General features: G+C 35.5%; 1 protein-coding gene across 2 annotated transcripts in view; it reads left to right on the top strand.

Moving 5' to 3' along the window:
- RPS6KA3 (ribosomal protein S6 kinase A3) overlaps positions 1–25,348 on the top strand; it is a 74,369-nt gene that overhangs the window by 34,576 nt on the left and 14,445 nt on the right. Inside the window, exons 4-16 of one of the 2 annotated variants that reach the window (XM_062488065.1) lie at positions 1,741–1,822; positions 5,560–5,640; positions 6,611–6,690; positions 9,107–9,213; positions 12,121–12,158; positions 12,532–12,674; positions 15,606–15,676; positions 19,979–20,067; positions 20,333–20,397; positions 20,495–20,597; positions 20,783–20,907; positions 22,675–22,797; positions 24,247–24,336. In XM_062488065.1, coding sequence (XP_062344049.1) covers positions 1,741–1,822; positions 5,560–5,640; positions 6,611–6,690; positions 9,107–9,213; positions 12,121–12,158; positions 12,532–12,674; positions 15,606–15,676; positions 19,979–20,067; positions 20,333–20,397; positions 20,495–20,597; positions 20,783–20,907; positions 22,675–22,797; positions 24,247–24,336 — 1,197 coding nt within the window. Of the gene's footprint in view, positions 1–1,740; positions 1,823–5,559; positions 5,641–6,610; positions 6,691–9,106; positions 9,214–12,120; positions 12,159–12,531; positions 12,675–15,605; positions 15,677–19,978; positions 20,068–20,332; positions 20,398–20,494; positions 20,598–20,782; positions 20,908–22,671; positions 22,798–24,246; positions 24,337–25,348 lie in introns of both variants that reach the window. The other variant, XM_062488064.1, reaches the window with a different exon arrangement.

Raw genomic sequence — 25,348 nt, 5'->3', positions numbered from 1 at the left:
AGGTTTCTTTGTTGCTTGCTAATGGTAGGATATTATCAGTACAGAAGCTGGTTTTTGTAGCATTTTGCAATTGTGCTGAACAAATTTTGGGTGATAATGGCTACTGAGGTAAATGTGATATACCCCAGTCGTGTTCATTAGCTGTCATAATTTGGTTAAGATGCAATGTACCTTGATATTTATCTGAGTATCTGTTAAAGACTCAATGTTTCTAGCATTTTGTGAGTACTGAGATCTCACTAGGCATAAATTTTTTATACTTTTAGTTGTCCATATCCAACTTGAAAGCAAAAGTTTAAGATCACATGGCAAGATATAATCTGTTCAGTCTTGATGACCTGTAAGGCAAGACAGCAGAGCATTTACATCCATTTTCATCCTTAATTGCAATTTTGATTGTGATGTTAAGCTCTAGAATGTAAAAAAATCCACCTTAGATATGGGGAAAATTAGAAAAATAGGTCCAGTTCTCTTTTGGTGGTAGTAAGTTACTATTAGTCACATTATTGTTCCAGTTAAGTTTGTAAATCTAGATGCTTAGAAACCATAAAATTTTGTATTCATGCTAGTAAGAATTCACTGGGAAACCTGATTCCAAGGGTTTGATTTAATCCAGAATTATAACCAAGCTTTTATTTGGAAATCCTCAGATCACAAGAAGTAAATCATTCAAGGACAAGGAAAAGTAAGCTAATAAATGATCATTTCAGCAATCACTCTTATTGATAATACTAAATTCAGTACTTTAATGGGAGGGAGAAGGGGGAATGTGAGTTTTTTAAAAAAAGAAAAATTATAAACTGTCTAGGTGTCTCAAATTTCTGCAAAAATGTCAGTCTTGTCCTCAGCTGTCTTAGACATTATGCAAATCCATAAATCATTTTGTTCTAACAATTTGTGAATATGTCACTGTTTCCAACTTAGTTTGTAAAAAGTTAATCTGCATGCTTTTCAAGGTCTCTTGAAGGTAATCTGGCAGTCTCTGGGTAATAGTGCAAGGGATGTTAACAAAAGCAAGAATTGGGCACAAAACCGGACATCAAACTGATTTCATATAGCATGTTTAACTTCATGTACCACAACATGTCTCTATACATGTCCATATCCAGAAAAACTGTGAGAGTTGGGATTTTTTATTTATTTTTGTATTTCTAAGTTTAAAATTTGTCTCTACTGTAATTAATTTTGTATTAAGGGTGTTAAAAACAATACCAGTTAAGAAATCCCACGACACTGAAGAAGGAAATGAAACACCCTTTAATTTAGGCTGTTTGTTCTTTATTGGTACATGTAACACTAGGATATTTTTTAAATTTATTTAGTTATACATTGATTAGGTTTATGGATCAGATTTTGTTCACATATTTATTGTCATAGCTGAAAATTATTTTATTAGCACATTTGCTGTGCCATCCTATGAACTTCAATATGATAAAACTAGAAATTAATTTTAAAAAGCTGATTTTTGTGTTTTAAATTTGCATGAACTGCTGAATCTTTTTGTACTCACTGAAATGACTTAAATTAGACCAAAGTTAATTTGGCAGAGTATCCTGAATGAACCTTTTAGATTATAATAAAGGAATAGAAGGAAAAAAATGGAAGGAGGTTTGGCTTTGCAGAATCTAAAACTGCCAAATAGAGTTTCATTGAAATCATAGTGACTACTTGAATTTCATAGCAAAGTACATTAATCTGCTTTTATTTTCTTCTAAGAATTCCTTCTAATTTTTAATGCAGGTTTTCCTGGTCAAAAAAATCTCAGGATCAGATGCCAGACAGCTTTATGCAATGAAGGTATTGAAAAAGGCCACCTTGAAAGGTAAGCTTTATTTAGAACAAGGGAAGAGAAATAAAAGAGAGAAGTCAGGGACATTATACCAAAACCTTTACAGAGCTGCTGCTCTACAGATTGTGTTTTACAGCTTTCTTCTCTGAAACAGGAAATAGCAGAATACACTGCTTTGTTTTGTAAACCTGGAAGGATTAAGGATTAACAATACCATACTGGTAATTAAAGAAGACAGCAGGTTCCTCCCCATGCCACTTTCCTTAGGTGATGGTGGGTTAATGAAGTGGTTGTGTTACATCTGCCACCTGACTTGCTCCTGAGCTGTTATTTGAAACTTAATATCCTTCCGTTTTTCCTTTGCTGTGTGTCACCAAGGATACAGTTAATGCCTTTTGCTCAGTTTATAATTAGGTCATGATATTTAAAAGCACATTATATTGGCTGTTTTATTCTAGAAGTTCTTAAGCACATGACTTAGTCGTCTTCTTTTTTTGTCTTTTTTTTTTTTTTTAATGGATACATACAGTGCATTTGCCTCAAATTCATGGGCATGTGATCTTGATGTAGAATGCATTTTATAAAATCATCATAACTTAATCATCTAAGTTACTTGAGCAAAATCGAATTGTGAATTGATCTGTTTCTTGGGTTGTTTTGATCTTGAATGCTTTCAGTAGCAAAATAAGTCTAAGCCTGAACAATCTCAATTCTGTCTCAGAGAATTGTCAGAAAAAAAAAGGTATTTTTTACCATAGATAAAGATGAAAGTAATATCTCTCACTAATGCTTTAACCAGATTGTATGCTTGTTCTTTTATGCCATTATTTAATAGTTTTGTCCATGTGCAGTTTTACTAATTCATGACTGTCCTGAAACTGAAATTATAATTTTTGGGATGGCTCCAGAAGCTTATAGTGATTTACCTGTGTTATAGATTATTATATTGAGTTTCAGTTTAAGCATATAATTTTATTGTAAAATATTTGTAGAATGATGAAGGGAACAAAAACTTTGGATTATGAACTTCTGCTGACATGCTGACATTTTTTCACTTAAGATCTTGTGCTGAATGTCACAGATCTTACACTTAAAACTGTTACAGAGAGTGTGTATTTGAACAGTTTCCTATATTTTGATTCCTTTGTGTTTTGTGGCACGTGTCATTCTCATCATTTACTTCCTATATTTCTGAAATTGATTTCCAGTCATTTAAGGTACATTAATATCCTCAACAGCCTTTCATTCCCCAGCCTGTTAATAGCTCAGGACTGGTCAAAGGTCACTCAGCAGTTGCTTTTTAAAGATGTTTGAGGGCTTGTCTTAATCACCATTTGATTGCAGTTTAACCTTGTGTAAAAATTCCAGTCCAAGCTGTGGTTCTAGTTTTGCCTACAGATGGGAGAGACTGATATATACTGAAATTGGAAGCATGACTTTTAACTGGGAAAGGACACTCTCTGGGGCACTAAGAATTCAAGGATGCAAAAGGCTTGAGCAGAAAGGTGACACCATGAGGAGGTTACCACAGTTCCCAGTACTTTGTATGTGGATTATCAGATGCTTTTGGTGCACTGCTTGCTTGTGATTCATGCTTTAGGAAGAGCAGAGTTGTAAGCAAATTAAGGTTACTGTTGAAACTTTAATATGAAATTGAAAGGAATTAATTCTGTTTTCCATAATTGCTCCTTGTTTAATATATATAGTACTATATTTTTAATAATACAGCATATTACTTCATTTGTCTGTTTCTTTAGCTCTTTCAAATCAATTTCATAAAGTTATTTTTGTGCTTTATAATTAAAGATAAAAAGACCACACTTGAAAACAGTGTACCTGATCCACAAATCAAAATTAGAATATTTTCCTAGAAATGCAGCTGTATTAGACAGAACACATTGATGTAACTACACAGTCCAACTTTTAATGTTTAGAGCAAATCCAAGAATATAAATATATAATTCTGTTTACTACAGAGACTGGTTTATTAATATGCTCTGATATAAGGTGTTATCTTTCAGTGACCCTTTATCATGCAGAGAGAGAAACAGCCAAATATTGCCAGATCATCTGGAATCAAATGGTTTAAGAAAAATCAGTGCTTCCAGTAGAACGCATATGGAAATTACAGCCAAACAAAAATCAGATGTCAAGTCAAATAATAGCTTATGCTAGTGTCTGAAATGAGCTCATTTCTTTACGCTTTTTTTGCTTGGAGTTTTGTTAAGTCCATACTTTCCATGTAACTCTTGCATAACTCCAGGCTCTTGAAAGTGCCTTTAAACTGTAAACATAAAATTTTTTCCTCACCTCAACCTGCCTAAATAAGAAAATATTCTGAATTTGTCTTATAATTCAGATCAACTGCTGCAACAGTTAAACTGCACAACTATCTTGTGACATTTTGATAGCTTTAGATGCAAAAGTCAACATTCAAGTGTGATGTTTGTTCTGTATTTGAGCAATTATTTCATGAGCTTCCATTTTTAGGAATGTGTTCTGCAGGCAGGTAGAAACTTCATAGTTGTATTCATTCATGAAAACATATCTATATAACTTTTTCATAAGTATCTGTATTATTGTAGGTGCCTGTTTCTGGGAAAACACAGATAAATGGCTAAACACCATTTTGCTTCTCAGTGGATTTTGGGGTTTTGGGTTTTTTTCTGCCTTATGTTTTAATATCTGAGAACTCTGGCTCATTAACTGTACAGTGAATGCGGTCAACTTAAACTTTGGATGGGACTTCATTGCTCTGGGGTGCTTCCTTCAGGAAGATACATTTGTGAAAGGAGCAGTAACAAAATGTAGGTTAGAGGGAAAGAGAAAAATACAACATCTTAAACCGCTGAAAGCAAACTTTGATAGCTCTCTCCCCTGTAGAGTACTGAGTTTTGTCTGTGTTTTGGCTGATTCAGAGCTTCAGATGGGAGCCAAGCCCTGACTGGAGCTGGCAGGAGAGTTGTGGACAGCAGCTGAAGCAGGTGCTGTGCTCAGCTGACTGCCCTGCTTGTACTCCTGCACTGCTGGCATGTGATGCTCACTTGGGTTTAATCTCTGGTGCCACAGGAGCACAGGAACATGTCCTCTTCAGAGCCACTACGGAGGGACAGCAGAGGCAGTTTGAGCAGCAACTGCTTCTAATATCTGATGTATTTCTCCATGCACATTTACTCTCAGTAAATGTCCTTAAAATCAAAAATAAAATCTGAAGTATACACTACATTGAATCAATAGCATCTCTTTTTAAGTTCATAATAAAGGAAATTTAAAAAAAAAAAATCCCTTCCAAATATTTTATTAGTGTGAGTTATTTAATGAGTTAAATCAATATAAACATCTTTATGATAGTATGGTTACATTTATGCTGTGTTTATTTTGCTACGACTTTAATTCTTTATGCTTTTCACAAGCAGAATGTTTTCTATACAGAGCCGTGGCAGTTTTACTGTAATGTTCAAAGGGTTAACTAAGTACAGAGGAGACTGAAGGGTGGATATGTTTTCTCATGTGCTTTTCTTACATTTATTTGCCTAGTGTTAGGTTTTCTCAATAGCAAAAACTGAATCAAATAAAAATGCGTAAAGATATTTATCAGAAAAAAATGTGGGAAAAATTCTGTCAATTCTCAGCTGTATACAGTATAGTGACCTGCACACAATTATAATATTACAAGGCACAGTGGAAAGTACATCAGGAAAAACATGAGAAATACTGAGTCATAATGGATTTTTAATTTTTTTTTAATCCTGCTTGATCATGTTTTGTAGTTCGAGATCGGGTTCGGACAAAAATGGAACGTGACATTCTAGTAGAAGTTAACCATCCTTTTATTGTCAAATTACATTATGGTGAGTTGCAGAAAAATTCATTTTTATAGTGTAAAAATGCGTGTTTGTCAAGGTAGTTCCTAATATTTGCTTTGTGGTTCCAAAAATCATAGAACTTCAGTACTGAAGTCCCAGTTGTGCAAGTTACTTGCTTTGCAATAATTCTCATGCAAAAGAAGCATGTGCTGGACTCTGCAATTAAATCTCTATGGGACTGTGAGCCTGTAGCCTTTTGTGTTATTAAAAGCAGTTAAAACTAGCCATTATTTTACTAAACCTCTAATCTTTCATATGGCATACACTTTTAAGTTATTTCTTACAGTTGCTTTTGTTTACTCAGTGGAAAACATATACAATGGCATTCATTCCACTTGCATCGAAATTGGTGGAAATTAGCCTTTTAATTCTAATAGTATGAGCAGCTGTAACAGAATTTATGTGTAAGGGGGAGGATATCAGTACTTTGAACACGTAAAGAAAAGGTGGAGTTTCTGGCTTGTTTTGATTTGGGATTTTAGTTCATATTTTTCTTTCAGGGTTTGTTTCTTCCTATAGTTAAACCTCATGTCTATCTCACTTTCTGATGCTTAAATTATGTACCTTTCACTATTTTACTTGCTACTCTTTTGCAAACTAGACTAAATGTCACTGTTAAGATAAATTTCTGATTTTTGAAGGTTCATTAGTTACTAGTTCGCCCTTTAAAATCTGGCGTCTTACTTTAAAATTCAGAATAAAATGCTGGCTAACCCAAGCGAAGTTTATTTTTTTAAGGAATTTTATTGGTGATTTGCTTTGCTTTCACATTGCATGCAAATTACTTGGTCCGTGGGTGAGGATCACTTGCCTAATTCATTTCAATACGTTTTTCCACAAGGGAGGAAGATAAATTCATTTCAGTAATGAAAATAAGGGTGAATTATTAGGTATGTTATTTTCCTGATCATGAATAAAGTTAGGTGATATTTAATTTTTTAATTTATATTTTCAGCTTTTCAAACAGAAGGGAAGCTGTATCTTATTTTGGATTTTCTCAGGGGAGGAGACTTGTTTACACGTTTATCCAAAGAGGTACACCTTTTAAATTTTAAAAATTGTCTGTCGATATAATTTGAATATAAAATGTCTGTATTAGAAGAGTTTGCATTTTAAATTCAGTTTTCACTGAATAAAATTTTAATCTGTTTTTAACCAGGTACATTTTTTTTTTTGTTTGGGGTTTTTTGCATAATCATTTCATGGAAGGAAGGGTTGATGGCAATTTACATTATTTCTGTACAAAGTTTTAGACAAGCAAATCTTAGAATAAGTCTCAAAGCAAGTCTTTCTGTGCTGGTTTTTATACCTGGCAAAATCTCCTTATGTTGCTACCATGTTAAATATAAGACTCAGAACCTGGATTTATATAAAGTAAATTTATGTCTGGTTTTAATATCCAGAATTTGGGGGCAGGCAAGATATTCTGGTTTTTGAGCCATGAATGCAAAATCACCTTATGTATGAGTATTTTAAAAGCGAGAATTGTGTTCTACTTATTTTAGAAATTTTAAAAAAATGAGTGTTTTGCCTCTGTCATGATGTTAATATGTCTGTGTAGATATAGAAAATAACCTTTAAGAGTTTCATTACCTCAATTTAATTTGATTATAATTCCTAAAATAAATGTTAACATCCAATATATCACCATATTTTTTAAGTTTTTGTTATCCATTACTCCTGTTCAAAAACTTACAATAAATATCTGTAAGGACAGATTATATCCAGTGTTTATCTGGTAGCCTGGACTTGCAGTTGTAGCTTCTTTCCATTTTCCTTTGCCACAGTGTCTGGACAGCTGGGTTACCACTGCAAAGCTATACTGTTATTAAGAGAAGAGTAGAATGGAATTTACTTGGTATATGGCTGTACATTACTTCTGTGCTGACCACATAAATTATTACTTTTGATGCTGCCATCTGTTTCAAGCTGCCCTTTGTTGTTTGTTTTCTCACAGATAACTAATCAGTTATTAGTGCTCTAAAACTGAGATAGTCTTAAAGTTCGGAGTTCATTCTTGATTCTCAAAAGAGAGTGTATATTGGCTTCCTGCTGATGACGTTTTCATCCTGAGCATTTGATAAAATTTAATGTGGTTAGATGAGAAATAGTCATAATAGGTACCTGAATCTAAGGTGTTCATAACTGGTGAGTGAAATGGGAATGCTGGATGGTATTAATGTCATCCTCCATGTGTTGAAATAGATCAGATGAACAAAAAGTTGTTGCTTTTTTCCTATTGACTACAAAGGGAAAGGTGATTAATTCAAAGCTAGAGAGCTACACCGCAGATGTTTAAGGGTAGGAAAGATGAGTCCCATGCAATGGTTTTGAATAATGCAGCATGGGTGTATTATCCTTCTCATGGGATCTTTTATTATTTGAGCTTTTAAATGTTTTTATATAGGTTTCCTTTATTGAATATGTCTGCACTAAATATTGGCTTTTTGTAGAAGTAACATCAGCAATAACCTATTGTAAAAGCTTTAGTATTGCTTTCTCTCATGAAACTACTAAGGGGAAAACATATTCTCCATTCTTAACTCTTGTTTAAGATTCAGCTTTGCTCCCTATTGTCGTTCTTTTTTATGGGTCTGTATGTTTTATCTTAGAGTATTAGCCTTAGATTCTGAAACAAAGCAAATAAAATAACAGAGTAGTAACTGAAATAAAATAAAATCATGCAAGTTCTGTTGTTTTTATCTTTTTCTGTAGAATCAGAAGAGTTGAATTGTAATGTATTCTGTCAGGGATCACAACAGTCGATATATTGGGACAATATGTTCATTTCAATGAATGTTAACAGAGATTAGTTTCTCTCCCTAATCCAAAAAAGTGGAATTACTACCTGGGATCCTTCCTATGCTCTTATGCAGGCTGTGCACTTAATTTACTCCTTTCATCTGCCTTTTCTGCATCTCAGGCTGCACCTTGGGGCTTTTATCATTGCTGTAGCTTCTTTCTCAGAGTACCTAGGAACAGTCTTTGCAAAACCAAGATGCATATACTTTTCTTCTCTCTTACTTCATGGATGGAATTCAGGCATTTGGATTTCCTTGGTCCATTTGTTGGCTGTAAATGAAATGGTCTCTTCCAACCAAGAGGTAGTCACATTCTTAAAGTGCTTCCAAAATATTTCAGTTTCACTACAATGTGTCTCTGTTTTCTTGAACAATCAGAAACAGATCATCTCCCAGTCTGCAAAAAGAATAATATATTGCCTTTGAAACTTCTTTTCCAAGTATGTCCAAGTATTTCAAGTATGAAATAGTGTGGGTTATAAAATCATAGGTTTTGTGTAACCAAGAAATTTGAATTTTCTAGTGTTTTGTGTAGAGATGAATTCAAGTATTCTAAGAAACCCTTCTGTAAAACTGCTGTTGTTGTTTAGTTGGTGCTGGTGTAACTTTTTCAGATTTCACATGTGAAATACGTTGTATTACTTTTTCAGGTGATGTTCACAGAAGACGATGTTAAATTTTATCTGGCAGAATTAGCACTTGCTTTAGACCATCTACATAGTCTTGGAATAATATACCGGGACCTAAAACCAGAAAAGTAAGGCTCCTCTGTGAGAAATGCAGTGTATTAATCTCATTTCTATAGCACTTCTTCCTCTGCACTTTTTCCCAACTATTAAACTTTGGTAATTTACTATATAAGTTGAATCAGAGGGAGGTGGGAGAGGTTTATGAGCTATTTTCATTTAAAAGGTTGGATTTGACCTGTCTCAAAGAAGAAAAAGGATCTTAGCTCAGTAGTTACAGGGGCTTGTTGAGAGAAATTTAAACTCTGAAGGGGAGTGGGGGACAAAGCCAGAGATAAGCCTGGGGGTGGCACACCACTCTTCGAGGAATCTACCCAGGTCCTTTGGTCTGTCATAGCAGGGCAGTTAAGGGATGGAGGTCCTTGCAGCAGCAAGGATGAAAGGAATATCAATATGTTCAAAATTCCAGAAGCAGAACACAACAAAAAAATACTTGTACAGATCAGCAGCTAAAGGAAGACCAAGGAGAGTCTCCATCCTTTGTTGGATATGAGGGGAAACATAGTGACAAAGGATGAAGAAAAGGCTGAGGTACTTCATGCCTTTCTTGCCTCAGTCTTCAATAACAAGACCAGTTATTGTCAAGGTACCCAGCTCCCTGAGCTGGAAGACTGGGACCAGAATGAAACCCCCATAATCTAGGAAGAAATGGCCAGCAGACTACTATGCAACTTAGAACCCCAAAAGTCAATGGGACTGGATAAAACTCACCCAAGAGTACTGAGGGAGCTGGTAGAAAAATTCATCAAGCCACTTTCAATCATTTATCAGTAGTCCAGGTCAACCATGGAGGTCTCAGGTCACTGGAAGTGGGCAAATGTGACACAAAGCTGTAAGAAGGGTTGGAAGGAGAAAACCAGGAAACTATAGGCACGTCAGCCTGACCTTGTTATCAGGAAAAGTCATGAAGTCATCATCTTGAGTGCCATCATGTAATGTGTACAGGATAACCAGGGGTTCAGGCCAGGCCAGCCTGGGTTTATGCAAGGCGCGTCCTGCTTGACCAGCCTGATCATCTTCTATGATGAGGTAACCTGCTCAGTGCGTGAGGGAAAGGCTCTGGATATTGTCTACCTAGACTTTACTAAAGCCTTTTGTGGCATCCAACTGTTAAGGGGAAAAGACCGCCCAAGGTTTGTAAATGCTCGTGGTGAAAAGGAGCAACAAGTCAGAGGGTCTGAAAAAAATCACAATCTTTTATTAGTGAATTACATACCTGGCATGGAAAATGGTATTTTAGTCCCTGACCTACTATAAAAGCACATGCTGTGGGGTTTGGATAAAGGGGTGAGATGATAAGGAAGAGAGAAGAGAAAAGAAAGAGAAGAAAAGAGAGAAATCACCAGTCTTGGCTACAGTGTCGGCCCAACTGATGGGATATCCAGGGTCTGGAGGGTGCTGGCTGGACTTCATGGGGGTATGTTTTTATAGATAGGTTTCCCTGCCATGAAGGTAAGTTTATTGTTTTCTGTACAAATTAGTTGTTAGGCACAGTCTGTTCTTTCAGACCTTCCTTTCTGGAAATTGGTTGAGCATCCTGGGGATTATTGGGTGGTCTTTTTCTTCCCCTGCAGTCCATGCCTGCTTCGCAACCTCATTCGTGCACTTGTGCTGTAGTGGGTTGCGCTTATCTTCAGGATTTAGAACAAGGATGTTTGTGCTGGAAAAGTGCTGCCCTATGTCTACATGGCCTCTTCTCTGGGCACATCTTGTTCTTTCTCACACTGTGTTATTACCAGCAATCCTTGCTTATTACTAGCAGTTTTTATCTCTTATTACCAAACAGTCTGTGGTTGGCCCCAGAGCCCAATGACTTTCAGTGTTTGAGACATACATGCTAGCCTCTTACCTTGTGTGTTTCTATGCCTTTGACACAGTTTGCCACAGCATTTTCCTGAGAAACTGGCTTCACATGCTGTGGATGGGTGTACTCCTCACTGGGTAAAAAACTGATCAGGCCCAGAGAGTGTTGGTGAATGGAATTATATCCAGCAAGAGGTCACCAGTGGTGTTCCCCGGGGCTCTGTACTGGGACCAGACCTGTTTAGCATCTTCATTGGAGCTCTGGATGAGGGGACTGAGTGCACCCTGAGCAATCCTACAGACAACACCAAGTTGGGTGGAAGTGTTGATCAGCTGGCAGGCAGGAAGGCAATGTTTGCATATGGCAAAGGACATGCCATATGGTTCATGCTTTAATGGTTCCTGCCATGGCAACTGCAAAGTGCAAGGGGATGGGGCCTGGGTCATGTCTTACCCCCAGGAGGAAATGCAGATGGAGGAACTAAATCCACTGTGTAGAAGGTGTTACAAAATCCGGTTCTTGAATACTTTGCATGCTTTGCAATGCAGTGATACTCAGTGGTGGTCAAGGACAGTTGGCATCTTGGAGAAGTGTGGCCTTTCTTGTGATTGAAATGAAAAGGTGGAAGCCTAGGGTCTGCTATGAGTATAGGGCCTGTGAGTCCTGTCCTTTGGTACAATATGAGAATATCTATTACTTCATGTTACTTGAAGTGGTCAACAACTTTTGAAATGGTAATTACAAATTTATACCTGTTATGTATACATATGGAAACATACCTGGTATAAGAGAAATAGAACTATGACTCTGTTTTTAATAATTGCAGTAGTGCTGCATGTGCTGCAGATGGCCAAAACTGTTACTAAATACTGAATTTAATCAAATAGTTGAATAAAACTGCAATGAACTTGTTTCTTAATCTTTAAAAAGAAAGAGGAAAAGAAAATGTGTAGTTTGAATCTATCTTGTAATAATTCATTTTCATGCATGTTTGAGTCTCCCTGTCCTTGTGTATCATCTACTGTTTATTCCTAAATGTTGTCAGTATGTTGTCTGAAACAACACTTAAAAGATATTTTAATTAGTTTTTTATATTCTTTTTATTGTTTTTTAGCATCCTGCTTGATGAGGAAGGACATATCAAATTGACAGGTGAATAAAGGAGTCGCAATACTAGGATCATTTCTGTTCATAGTAAAATCTTTGCATTTTCCTTTTGGTAAATGAGTATGATAAAATAAGTAATTTAACTGATGGTAATTCAGCTATGGAAGCAAGTAGTGTAATTAGCTTGAAATAAATGAAAACTGAATATTTCAATAAGATATCTGCTTTACAAGTATATCTAATGTTACAGACCTATGATAATGCGGGGAGGGAAAGAGAATCCTGTAATTCCCATATTAGTCTTCAGTTGCATATAGGAATGATAAAAGCATGACACTTCATATTATGGTAAAAGTATCAACCATGAACGGGGTTAGTTTTTTTTAATTGCATTTGGAATTATTTTTTTTCCTTTCAGATTTTGGCTTAAGTAAGGAGTCAATTGATCATGAAAAAAAAGCCTACTCTTTCTGTGGAACAGTGGAATATATGGCACCAGAAGTTGTTAACAGACGAGGCCATACACAGAGTGCAGACTGGTGGTCTTTTGGTGTTTTAATGGTAGGTTTCTGGTAAATGTAAATCATAGCAAAGTTGTGATTTGCAAGGTCTGGTGAAACAAATCAAACACTAACCCCTAAGGTGAGCTTTACATGAATTTTAACTTCCAAGGAAGTCTAAATTGTGTGAAATTAATAACACCACAGAGTTTGATCATGAACATGGATTAGGTATCATATTAACACAAATAATATGCCATATTTTTATCATCATTTAACTAAAATACTTTTTATTTATAGTAGTTTGTGTGTTATGGGGACCAAGAGGAACACAGAAGTATACAGGGCAATGTTGTCTATTTCAAAGTGGGGAAGAAATTCATATTCAAATTTTAAATTTCAATTTACATTCAAGAGGAGAAAGGAGATTGGTAACCCTCTAATTAGACTCTATGGTGTAATTACAAGTTAGTGGAAGAATGACAGTTGTTCTCACTCATAAAAATGATCTAAATGACACTGAGCTGATATGGGATATAGTTTCTCAGTTGCTTATTTACCCCTTTCTGCAAGGGGTAATTACTGTGAAGTTACATGGTCGGGAAATATTATGTATATGGAATATGAATTGGAAAGGAATAATAGATCATGTTTGGTATTTAAGGAAGAAACGCTGAAAGACTTAATATTTAAAATACTTGTGTGCATTTTTGACATGGAGATCAAATAATTGCATAAATGTATTTATTTCTTACTACTTCTACTACATAACTGTAACAGTACAATTAATGTGTGTGCTTTATAGTACAGGAAGGACTCTTGTCTCTGAAAATAGGTCATCCTATTGCTTTATGATGATTAGAATGCTGTTGTGATCTGAAAACTGACTATGTAAAAGTAGCACCTGGTAACAGAACTCTCTCTAGACAGGCACACACACACTCCCCACAGCTGTACATTTTATCACTAAGAACAGTCAATTAAAAGATTATTTCAATGTAGTTGCTGAATATTCGTTGTTGGTAACACAAACATAATTAAACTCCAGCTTTAATTTATAAAGCTGGAAAACATAATTTGGTGTTTATCAATTGGATGTGGTATAATTGAAAATTGCTGTAAGATGTTGCTTGCATTTATAATTTGTAATTTTCATAACCAATCTGTAAGTATCCACTTTTAACTCATTCTTAATTTCTGAGCTGATCAAAAATTCAAGTGATGGTTGGTGTGGTGTAAGTACACAGTATCTAGAGTGAACAGAAGTTACAGCATAGATATGGAGACTTTAAAGATACTTCAACAAATCATTTGGCTTCTTTTCTTGTGCTGCTGGTCATGAAATATGCTTAAGCCATTGTTAAGAGCTGTATTATAATTTAAAACAGTGACAGTTTTAAGGGATGCCATACAGGTAAAAACATTCATTTAAAGTTTTCAGAGGCACTGAGGTACTCTCCTTCTGAAATTAAAGATAAGTAGAGAAGGCCAATGTTGACTTAGTCTTTAAGTACTATTGGCCTATTAGTGTTGGAATATGGTATTTGGGAGGGGTGACAAAAAAATGCACGTTGAGCTGTTAATACAAATATGTGTGCTTGTGACAAATTAGGAGCTTGCTAAAGAAACTGCATTTCATGTAAGTTTGTGGAGCACTTGGAAATATACCACTTTAAAAAGGTTTCATTTTTTAAGTGCACCTTGTGAAGATCTTTCTAAACCACAAACAACTTTTTTTTTTCTTATCATTCTGGCTTATCCCTCTCACATCTTCCTGACAATTGTCTTAAGTGTTAAAGTTAAAAGTAGGCTTTTTCTGTGTTGGTCTTATTATTATTATTTTTTAAAATATATCTGAAAAGATTATTATCTAGAGTATAAAGTATTTACCAGTGAAGAGATGGCACTAAGAAATTCAAATTTTATTTCAATAAAATGGTGTTTTAAAGAATACTATTAGTGCAACTTCATGCTCGTATTGTAGATCTACAAATACTATAGTCACACATTATTTATTCAAGTTATCCATGTACATTTTTTATGTTTAGTAGGCTGAATGTTTGGGTCATACCAGAAAAGAGGAGAATAGAGATACCTTGTGTTCAGGATGACTTAAGTTTACATAAGCTGTTCAGAGGTTTCCTTTATAATTATTTTAATTTCTATGTTGTTAGCTGTATGCCATGAAATTGCATTGAACTAAATAATTTTGCCATCTTTAAACCAAAAAAATCAGATATCTGCCTAAGTGCTGGCTGCCATGACTGCTGCCAGACTGCTGTCACTGCCTCACTTAGGTCTGATATCCCTGCAGTATACTGCAGTCCAACAGGAGTGCCTTTATATTTCTCTATTTTTACTGAGTCACTTTCAGAACAAATCAGTATTGTAGCAGTGTCTGTTGCTTACTGCCAGGCACTGTAGAATGTGTATGCACGTACTGTGTAGCTCTTCCGTGTTCCTTCAGGCTTTATTTCCACCGTATGCATACAGTAACCACTTTTCATCATGCATGTCTTTGTCAATCAGCTAACCTTTTCCCCTTCCCAATGAAGGCTATGTACATGCCAATTTTCAAAATTTTGACCTTTTTTAAAAATTTCTGCATGAGGAGAAATCATCACTAACTTTCAAAAGGAAAATCTTTTTCCCTACCCCCTCCCCTTTGTTTAAAACTAAAAATACAGTTGTACAGATCAAGTCTTCCTAGAACAAGCTTTTTAGTAAGAAATGAACCACAGAACATTATAGTCTAAGTTGTTCAGATAAAAGGATGTAAAGCAAGTTATCAATATAGGAAAATATTTTGCAGCTTTAAAAATGGTAAACGCTGCTCAATGTTCTTAGCAATTGAAACTGTACGATGAAGTTGTTTTGCACACACTTGATTGTTAACATGCATGAATTTTGGAAGGTTAAGATGCTAAGTAGTTTTGTCAAAAATTAGTTTTTGTCCAGGTAATGTAATTGATGAAAGTTTTACTCTATACAGTTTGAAATGCTCACTGGTACTCTACCTTTCCAAGGGAAAGACAGAAAAGAAACCATGACTATGATTCTCAAGTGAGTACACTCTTATTTATATATCTCATCAGGTATTCTACAGGGATGCCCTCCGGGCTGCAATATCTAATTTCTACTCCTCCCTCATTTTCAAAGGTACTGGTAAATCCTCACTCCCTATTCCATATTATTAATTCCCTTTGCTGCCTATCTAAGTTGCTTCACTATTCCTCCACCATATCAGGTACAAAGGATTTCATAGCAGCTCTTTAATCTGTAACAATAAGTTCTCCAACCACATGATCTCTCCCATCTTATTTCCATAATATTTTTTAACTTTCTTATCATTTTGATAACCTGTGAATTTTTTCCCGTTTTTTTCCCCCCCTTTATTTTAGGTTTTTCGAGTTTTTTTGATAAAGTATTTTCACTCCTTATCCTTCTTTATCTTACCAGCTCCTCACCCTACCTCTTTATATAAAATGCTGTGAACAACTTTCCTCCCCAATACTTCTCCCTTCTGTACTCTCCTATGAGTCGCCTAAGCTCCAATTTTCCTCTTTTCTCTTTTCAGCATAGATTTTGCATTAGCTCTATTGTGGGAATTGCTTTCCTTCATGCAGTTAATGTTCTTGTTTTTGCTAATGAAGGTCTGCTTTTTTCCTTGCCCCATATATTCTCTAACCTAATACAACTTATGGCGCAACTGACCCATTTTGGGACTGTAGCCAAACACTGTGCAAAACAAGTCTGTTTCCTCATATCATAGATTCACTTCTCTGTTTCCATCTATTTTTAAGTAATACCATTTTTTTCCATGGAAGCTCATAAGATTATCTTGGTTTTCTCATTTGTTTTCTGTTTCATTGTTTATCATTGTTCTCAGTCCTGTTAACCACTTGTCTACCCATATATCAAAGCTGGAATTTCTTTTGCACTAACAGCCTGTTGTGAAAGATAAATATATGGAACTCTTTCATCTTTTTCCTAAGTAATTAGAATGTGAAAACCACTTGAAAACACGCTCGTTATTTTCTTGGCTTTTTTTTCATAATGCTTATATATTACGCTATTCTTTGCCCTTTTTTTTTCTTCATCTTATTTGCAAATATATTTGTGGATGCTAGTTTCTTCTACTGCTTCAGCACCATGCCAGATCAAATCTTAATGTTGTGATTATTCAATGTCTTTTAACTAAAAAGTTCTGTCTATTCACAGCAAGCATAAACTTCTGACCACCTCCTATTTACAAGAAGCTCATCTGAGATAGTTCTGCTGCACTCTCACTTGTTTCAGGAGCCATGCATTTTTTTCTATCTGTGTCTCATGAGTCACACCTTTCTCTTCTCTTTGCCTGCATGTGATTTTGCTCTGTTCCTCAACAGTCTTTTCACTGTTGCTATAAATATCTTCTGTATTCAGCTGCCATGTAGAATATCCTTGCATTTCTCTAGGTGATTGATGTTCATAGTCATTCATAGCCCAGAGAGCGGTGCTCAGTGGAGTGAAATCCAGCTGATGGCCAGTCATAAGTGGTGTTCCTGAGGGGCCAGGCCTGTTTTAACATCTTTATCAACAACCTGGACAAGGGGATTTAACTGTCAGTTTGCAGGTGCCCACCAAAACCTGGATAAGAGGAAATATGGATCTGATGGGGGTAGGAAAACTCTGCAGAGAGATCTCGACAGGCTGAATCAATGGGATGAGGTTCAGTAGGGCCGGGTGCGGGGTCATACACTTGGGTCACAGCAACCTAAGGGAACGTGCCAGGCTTAGGGAAGAGTGGCTGAAAAGTTGCCTGGCAGAAAAGCACCAGGGAGTGTTGGTCCAACAGTGGTTGAACAAAAGAGCCAGTGTACTCCCAGGTGACCAAGAAGTCAGTGGCATCCTGGCCTGTGTCAGCAATAGTGTGGCAGCAGGACCACGGCAGTGATTGTCCCCCTGTACTCAGCACTGGTGATGCTGCACCTCAAATCCTGTGGCCACTTTTGGGCTTCTCACTATGAGGATATTGAGGTGCTGGAGTGAGTCCAGAGATGAGCAATGGAGCCAGTGAAGGGTCTGGAGCACAGATTCTGTGAAGAACAGCTGAGGGATCTGGGTTTGTTTATTCTGGAGAATGTTTAGGGGAGACCTTATCACTCTACAACTACCTGAAAGGAGGCTGTAGCCAGGTGGGGGTCAGTCTCTTCTCCATAATAAGAAGCAACAGGATGAGCGAAAATTACCTCAAGTTTCACTATGGGAGGTTTAGATTGGGTATTAGGAAAAATTTCTTCATTGAAAGGGTTGTAAAGCATTGGAACAGGCTGCCCAGGGAAGTGGCTGAGGTTTTTATAAAAAAAACTCAGCCATCCTGGAGGTTTTTTAAAAAGATATGGCACATAGGGGTATAGTTTAGTGGTGGACTGGGTGGTGCTGGTTTAATGGTTGGACTTGATAATCTTAAAGGTCTTTTCCAACCTAGGCAATTATAGGTTCATATGATTCTGTAACTACTTTCAGATTTCATTTCAGAATGTATCTCCTAATGCCCTTTCCAACTTCTTTCTTTTTTTACCTTCCAGTCTTTGCAATTGTTAATGGTTTCAAATAGCTGCACAGAAAGTGTGCTATGATGTAAAGACATTTTACCCTCTTTTAATGTTTCGTATGCTTTGAGTATTATCTTGCATAAAAGTGTTTTTCTTTTGGTCATATAAGCAGCTGAAAACCAGAAGATATTTTAAAGTGTTTTCTGCTAAGTTCACACTTTTTTCTGGTCTATGTTTTCTTTTTATTTTCCACATACCTAGTATCTTTTTCCTTAAATTTTTCATGAAACTTTAAAATGGACAGGTGTGCATATGAATTCCAGTTTTCATAGTGTATATTTATGATGTATTGCTTTTCTTACCTTCTAAAAATCCACAGAAAATACGTTCTCCTTACAACAAAGTGGTTTTTGTGGTTCTTTATTTCTTTCAACATTATCAAGACAAATTTTTGTTTATTCTTGTGTGTTTTACCAAAAACTGGGAAACTGCAGTTTGAAGAAATCATAGGTTGCAGCAACAAAGTTAAATTTTAAACATCTTTCTCCTTTACTTAAGAGATATGCCTTCATATAAAATTATGTCATTGTTCATCAGGAATGTCAGAAAAAAAATGCTGTCACTCATGTAGTTGCATAATACAGTAACTCTGAGGTCCTGGCAATTGCCTTTCTTTCCCCTCTGTCATGTGCCTGATACAGGATTTTTTGAAAGGTGGTAGTGCATGCCAGTCAGGAAAAATTGGATGGCCCACTGCCCATTCCTTCTCTCCACTGGTGGCCTTGATCTGTCTGTAGTATGTTATTGAAGAGCCCAAAGAAGCCAAAGTTCTTCAGATTTTCCTCCTCCCTGCCCTAGCTTTTTTTAATGCTGAAACAAATGGAAAATTTAGTAAGTTGTAGTTTTAAAGTAATGGATTGTGAATCAGTGGCAATGTGTATGCACTTACTCAAGTGACACAGAGGTGAATATCTACAAATACCTGGAATGCAAGACAAATCACGTTCTGATTGAAACACAGAGCTTGTGTCATGGACTGTTACAGAAAAATACAAGCTACAGTTGAATTAGTGATGGAAAGGAGGGCATTATATGCTTCCTTTATCATTATCATAGTTACAAGAAAAAGTAAGCCCTAGTAAAAGTGATAGAACAGAGGTTCAATGTTAAATGGAGAGGGAAAAATATGACAATGATTACAGAACAAAGTTAAAGTACAGAAATTTAAATCAAAAAATTCAAGACTGGCAAGTTGTAAAAGTATTATTTCAAGTAGATTAGGGAGGGGAGAAAAAGGAAAAGAGGAGTTTTGTGTTGTTTTGTTGGGGTTTTTTGCCAGCTAATCCTGCAAGGTCTGTCCTACCTTAATTCAATTTCTGTGTTGTAGTTTGTTTCCTGATCATCTTAGTGTGTGTCATAGTGTGGTACTTTTCTTAGTCCTTCTGTTATATAACTATCCAAATGCTTTGTTTCATGTAATTTGCTGGTAACTGGACCTATAAGTGGATCAAAGTGTATTATGAAAACTTACAGCTTTATAAACTGCTATCCTCTAGCTATTCTTCTCTACATGTTTTTCCATCTTTTCCTCTACTTCAGTTTCTGAGTCATTACTGAAAATACTATACTATTTTTAAAAAAATTAAAAACCCAAACATGTTTTACATGACTGACAGCACTTTTACTCTGTGTCTGATGTCTGAAGGCAATTTCTCAGTGATGCTACTTGATTTATTATGGACTTGTTGAATGGCAAAGGACAGGGGGAATGCAGAGTTAATTCTTACCTAGATATGTTTGTATACTGTTAATTATTTTTATTCTCTAGGGCCAAACTTGGAATGCCCCAGTTCTTGAGTCTTGAAGCACAGAGTCTCCTGCGAATGCTTTTCAAAAGAAACCCAGCAAACAGATTAGGTAAAGTTTTTAGCAGAATATTTTAATTTTGATCATAATATTTATAATATCAGTGATCACTAAGCTGACTAAAATTTTGTTTCCTGTGTAAAATAGGCTTTAAAGTAAGAATGTAGTTTGCCTTTCCAGTGATCACTAAAGTATTATCTTTTCTGCTAGTCCTACATCTAAAATTAATACAGAAGGAGTAAGAAATATAATTTTGCTCTCCATTCCTTTCACCAAGAAGAAAATAATTCATAGACATTTTTCTTCCTTATAAAAGGAGCAGGTCCAGATGGAGTAGAAGAAATTAAGAGGCATGCATTCTTTTCCAAAATAGATTGGAATGTAAGTATCTAATTGAAAATCAGTCCAGTAAATTTCTTGGTTAAGCTTCTATGGTATCATTTAACTTTTCCATTTACAATGTGTCCCTTCTATTCAGAAATTGTACCGGAGAGAAATCCATCCTCCTTTTAAACCTGCAACTAGCAGACCTGAAGATACATTTTATTTTGACCCTGAGTTTACAGCAAAAACTCCAAAAGGTAAAGAGATACGAATGAGAGAATTTACATATTCAAAAGCAAAATTTGAATTTAATTTTTTTTTAATTCAAAATTTGATGCAAATTGTTGTCTTTACAAACTCAAGGTGCTACCAAAATTTCAGTACTTAGTCTCATATCTGCATGTTAAAGATTCTGCTTGTAAGTAGATGATGTATTTTTCAGATTCGCCCGGTATTCCACCCAGTGCTAATGCACATCAACTTTTTCGGGGATTTAGTTTTGTAGCTATTGCATCGGATGATGAAAGCCAAGCAATGCAGACAGTTGGAGTGCATTCAATTGTTCAGGTGAGTACATCTAATTAAAAAAAAAATCAGCGCTGTCTCTTGGTGGATTGATTGTTTCCTTGTCACAGAAAGAGGTCTCATGACAAAAATCACTGTTACCTTTTATATAAGAAAAAAATCACATTATTTTATCCAAACAAAATCTCTGACGGTACAGAACCTGTTTAATTACTGAGCAGCTACAGGTCCAAATAGGCTTCAACCTTAAATGAGAACATTCTACCATCTGTACTGTATGACCTCTTTAATGTCAAGCCATAAGGTGGAGTGGAATAACAGATATATTGATTAATTGTTTTTTTCCCCCGTACATGAAAATGTCAGTTGACTCCTGCAATGCGGTAGTAAGAGGCACTAGAGTATGACTAGGAATTGTATCTGGATGTTCTCGACTGCTGTTCATCTTGGAATCCATGACTCGGGACATACTATGTCCCTCCCAAGCCACTTGAAGTTAATTTGCTAATCTGTGCTATTTTGTGACTGATCTCAGTGCATCATACAAGTCAGTGTTACAGTGTACACTCAAGCTTTAGCTTCCTTGATGTATTTGAATGACTCCAGTAGAGTCTCCTGTATTAATAATTGTGAGGTTGTCACCTGGAAGAGGATACCTCTGCAGAAAATGTATTTGTACTGCTTCTCTCTTCTTTTAGTAATTCTAATTACTGAGTCATGGAAATCAACTCATGATCTAAATTGTGTTGAAAACTTCTTAATGTATAGGTATGAATAAAAATGTCCTATATGATTTGGTTTATATGTATTTTTCACTGCACTGTATTTTTCATTGCAGTATTTTGCAAATGTCTGAGGAAATTTTAAAAGACCCATAATTTATACAGAATGTGAATAGCCCTTGTATTTCTTTAACACTCTCATGTCTAGAATTGTTGCAACATGCTTTTCTCTACACATTACTGTTTCATGTGTAATAACATTTTTTTAAATATAACTTTAGATCCTTTTTTATTCTCAAAAAGCTTTGTGATGTGATATATGTATCAGAATTATTCCTGATCCTGGTATCTTCCTAGAGTTTCTGCAAGGGTCTCTGTGCTGTTTGATTCCCACACAGTTTTGTAGATGGCATTATTGCTCTTTGTATATGGCTTCCTTCTCTTGTGAAGGTCTGTTTCTCTGCTGCCTTTCCTCTGTGCCCCTCAACAACTTCCTCACTCCTATTTCCTCTTTTCTGTGCTGCAGGATACCCAGATGGTTTCCTGCAAATGCTTTGCATCCTTTGCACAAACTCCATACACTAGAACACCATTTCCTTCCCTTACAAGAGTGAGCACTTGTCCTCCTTTCAGCTTTTTATTTCTGTGAAAGGATTTTTTCACTGCTGTTCCATGCAATTCCAGCCAATCTGATTCTATTCAGTATGTCTGAATTTTCCAGCTGGCATTCTGTCTATTCAGATAATAAAAAGTGATGCTTCTTTACCATTGTTCTATCACTATTTTGTCTTTAAGTCTTCAAATTTTCTTTGGAGTTTATATCTTTAAATTAGTAAAGCAGCAATCAGAAAAATTGTCATCCATTTCTAAAATACAGTGTACATTATTTATAATACATCTAATGTATGATCTATCTTATACTAATTTTTAACAGAAGGCAGTGAAGATTTAGACCACTTTGTCCTAGTAGAGTCATCAGTTTAAAATTTTAAGCAAATCAATAGGAATTTTTAAAAAGTTATTTTAATAAAAAATCAGTTAAATATTTAAAAATATTCATCAATTGATAATGTTATTTTGGTAGCAGTTGCACAGGAACAGCATTCAGTTCACTGATGGATATGAAGTAAAGGAAGATATTGGAGTTGGCTCTTATTCTGTCTGCAAGAGATGTGTTCACAAAGCTTCAAACATGGAATATGCTGTGAAGGTAATTACTTTGTTATAAACCACACTTTTCAGATTTTAGCATTGGGCATTTCTATTTGCCACAGAGAAACATAGAGATTAAGATTAGTTTTTATTTTTATATGCAACTGTAAAAGTAAATTCATAAATTCTCAAATGGCTGAGGGGTTCATAACAGTCTTCAGTCTGGTATAACTTCCAGAATAAACATTAACTCTGTTTTGTCTTTCTGGTTTACAGCAAGGTTTTTAATATTGTTTTTATGGTATTCTATAGGGCTTTCTAGCGCTTCTTTGAAGGCATTAAATTCTCAGTTGAAATCAGTAGATTTCCCAGAGCCATGCTTATAAGGTTTTCTGTGTAATAGCCTGGGACCAAATGGTAACTATGAGAGCAAGAGTATGGATTAGCAGACTTTATAAGTGGGGGGGAAAAGCAGTCTTTAAATCCTATACTATGAGGCTGTTCTCTTTTTTAATTGTTGAACAGCTTACTACTTAATTCATCTTTGTATTTTACATAATTAAGTATGTAGATTGCCTCCTGGAAAGCTTCCAGTTTCAATTTGGCAGTTAAATAAGTTAAATACTTATTTTTATTCTGGTTCTGGCCAGGAACAGATTTGACTTCTGTGCTTTCAATTTGAAGTAATTTCTTGAAACTGCAAGAAAGTCCTGGAACAGCTGATAATTCCCTCAGCTATAACATTTGCTGTGAAGATTCACTCACTTTTCTATTCCCTCTGTTAGGCATTTTTTTCCTCAAGGAATCTTGAAAAAAAAGAATAAAGATGATCAGTGTCTGGTCTGTTAGCAGGGAATGGGTAGCAGTATGGGCATAAGGATGAAGTGATTACACAATAATGGAAAAGATACTACAGGAAATTCTGCTGTTCAGGAGAGGAAAACAGTGAGAAGAATAAGAATGCATTTAAGTAGGGCAAAACAATATTTTGCTTGTTTGAACAAGGTGAACTTTAGAGCCAGAGATTCAAATGGACTTTCATAATGAATGCATGTTTGAATTAACTGAGAACTTTTACTTTTTCTAATTTTTTTGTTCTTTTTCTCTTCTGCTTTCTTTTGCTGCAAATATTTGTTTGAGATTAGCATTGTGAAAATCAGTTCATTAGCATCATCCAAACAGTATCTTGTGTTAATTTAGGAACTTCCTATTTTATTAAATATTGGGTCACTGAAGTCTTATCTACCAAAAAGCCTTGCATTATTTATCACAGCCAAAGAGATCAGATCACTTATCCTCCAAAATTATTTTCAAAAGAGATTCTTTCATTTTTCCCAACATTTTTTGCTGTGCGTTGCTTTTCCAATTTGACAAACTTGGGTTTGGTTATAATCCATGCCTTTTGCAACAATAAATACTGCTTAACTGCTGGTGCTAATAAGCATAGCAAAGCATTACATGAGAGTCACAAAAAGAATTATGCCTATGTCTGTACATGCTCTTACAGATTATTGACAAGAGTAAAAGAGATCCAACAGAAGAGATTGAAATCCTGCTGCGCTATGGACAGCATCCAAATATTATTACCCTGAAAGATGTAAGTAGTGTTTTAAAGACATCCTTTAGTGTAGTATAATTGTGAATCACTTTCTAATTTGAGAGATGACAAGCTGTATGTTTTTCAGCCTTTAAAAATAAAACAATGTCCCAGTGCAATTTATTCAATCGCATCTAGTTTTTTACTGGTATGTCTGTGTTTTAAAGACGCTGATATTGTGGTACCAGTGTTATTCTAAGGAGTCAAATAATTCATCCTTCATAAATCCAAGCACAAGAATAATTTATTTAATGTTGGCTGTATTTTTAAAGAAACAAGGAAGTTTTTTGATTGCTTTGTTAACTTTGAATCTGATTTTGCCTACGTTATTCAAAATCAATTTTAATGCACATTATTATATAACAAAGGACTCACTGTTAGCACAGTAGCCAAAGTAATTTTCATTGACAGTAGCAAGTATTACTCAGTAGCAGACAAAATCTTTTCCATGTCCATGGTTCTCACTCTTCTTTACCCAGTACCTTTATCTGGCCTTTGTATGAACATTATCTAGGTATTTTTTCCTTGTATTATTTTCTCTGACCATGAAAATACTTTGTGCTTAAAAAGCAAGGAATAACATAAGCTGGGAGGTGTAGAGGGTTTTCATAGTGAACAGTATATTCTGATGATCTAACTGATAAATAAAATCATCATTGTCTCTTTGGTTATTCATTAAAGAGGATTAAAAATTAAAAAGGCATATGCTTACTGACTTTCTTAGACTACAGGGAAATATTCTGGTCCCCCAAACCAAACCTCAGGCAAAACAGCAAACCATCTCCAGGAAGCTGAGCTCAGCTGAAAGGAGATTCAGACATTTTGAAGTCATTAAAACAACAGCTCATAAATACCGCGGAGATGAGCACCAGAGAACTCTGCATGAAGTTGGTCTACTATAATCTGTCTTCACTTTATTGATAGCATACTGTTTGGCCCTTTCTTGGACAGAGAAAATAAGGTAGATATTCAGGGGAGCCCACCAGGGAGCTTATCTTATTGTAAGCAAGAT

Source organism: Cinclus cinclus, chromosome 2, assembly GCF_963662255.1.
Source record: "Cinclus cinclus chromosome 2, bCinCin1.1, whole genome shotgun sequence".
Lineage (NCBI taxonomy): Eukaryota > Metazoa > Chordata > Aves > Passeriformes > Cinclidae > Cinclus > Cinclus cinclus.
This window is presented reverse-complemented; position numbering and strand designations above follow the sequence as displayed.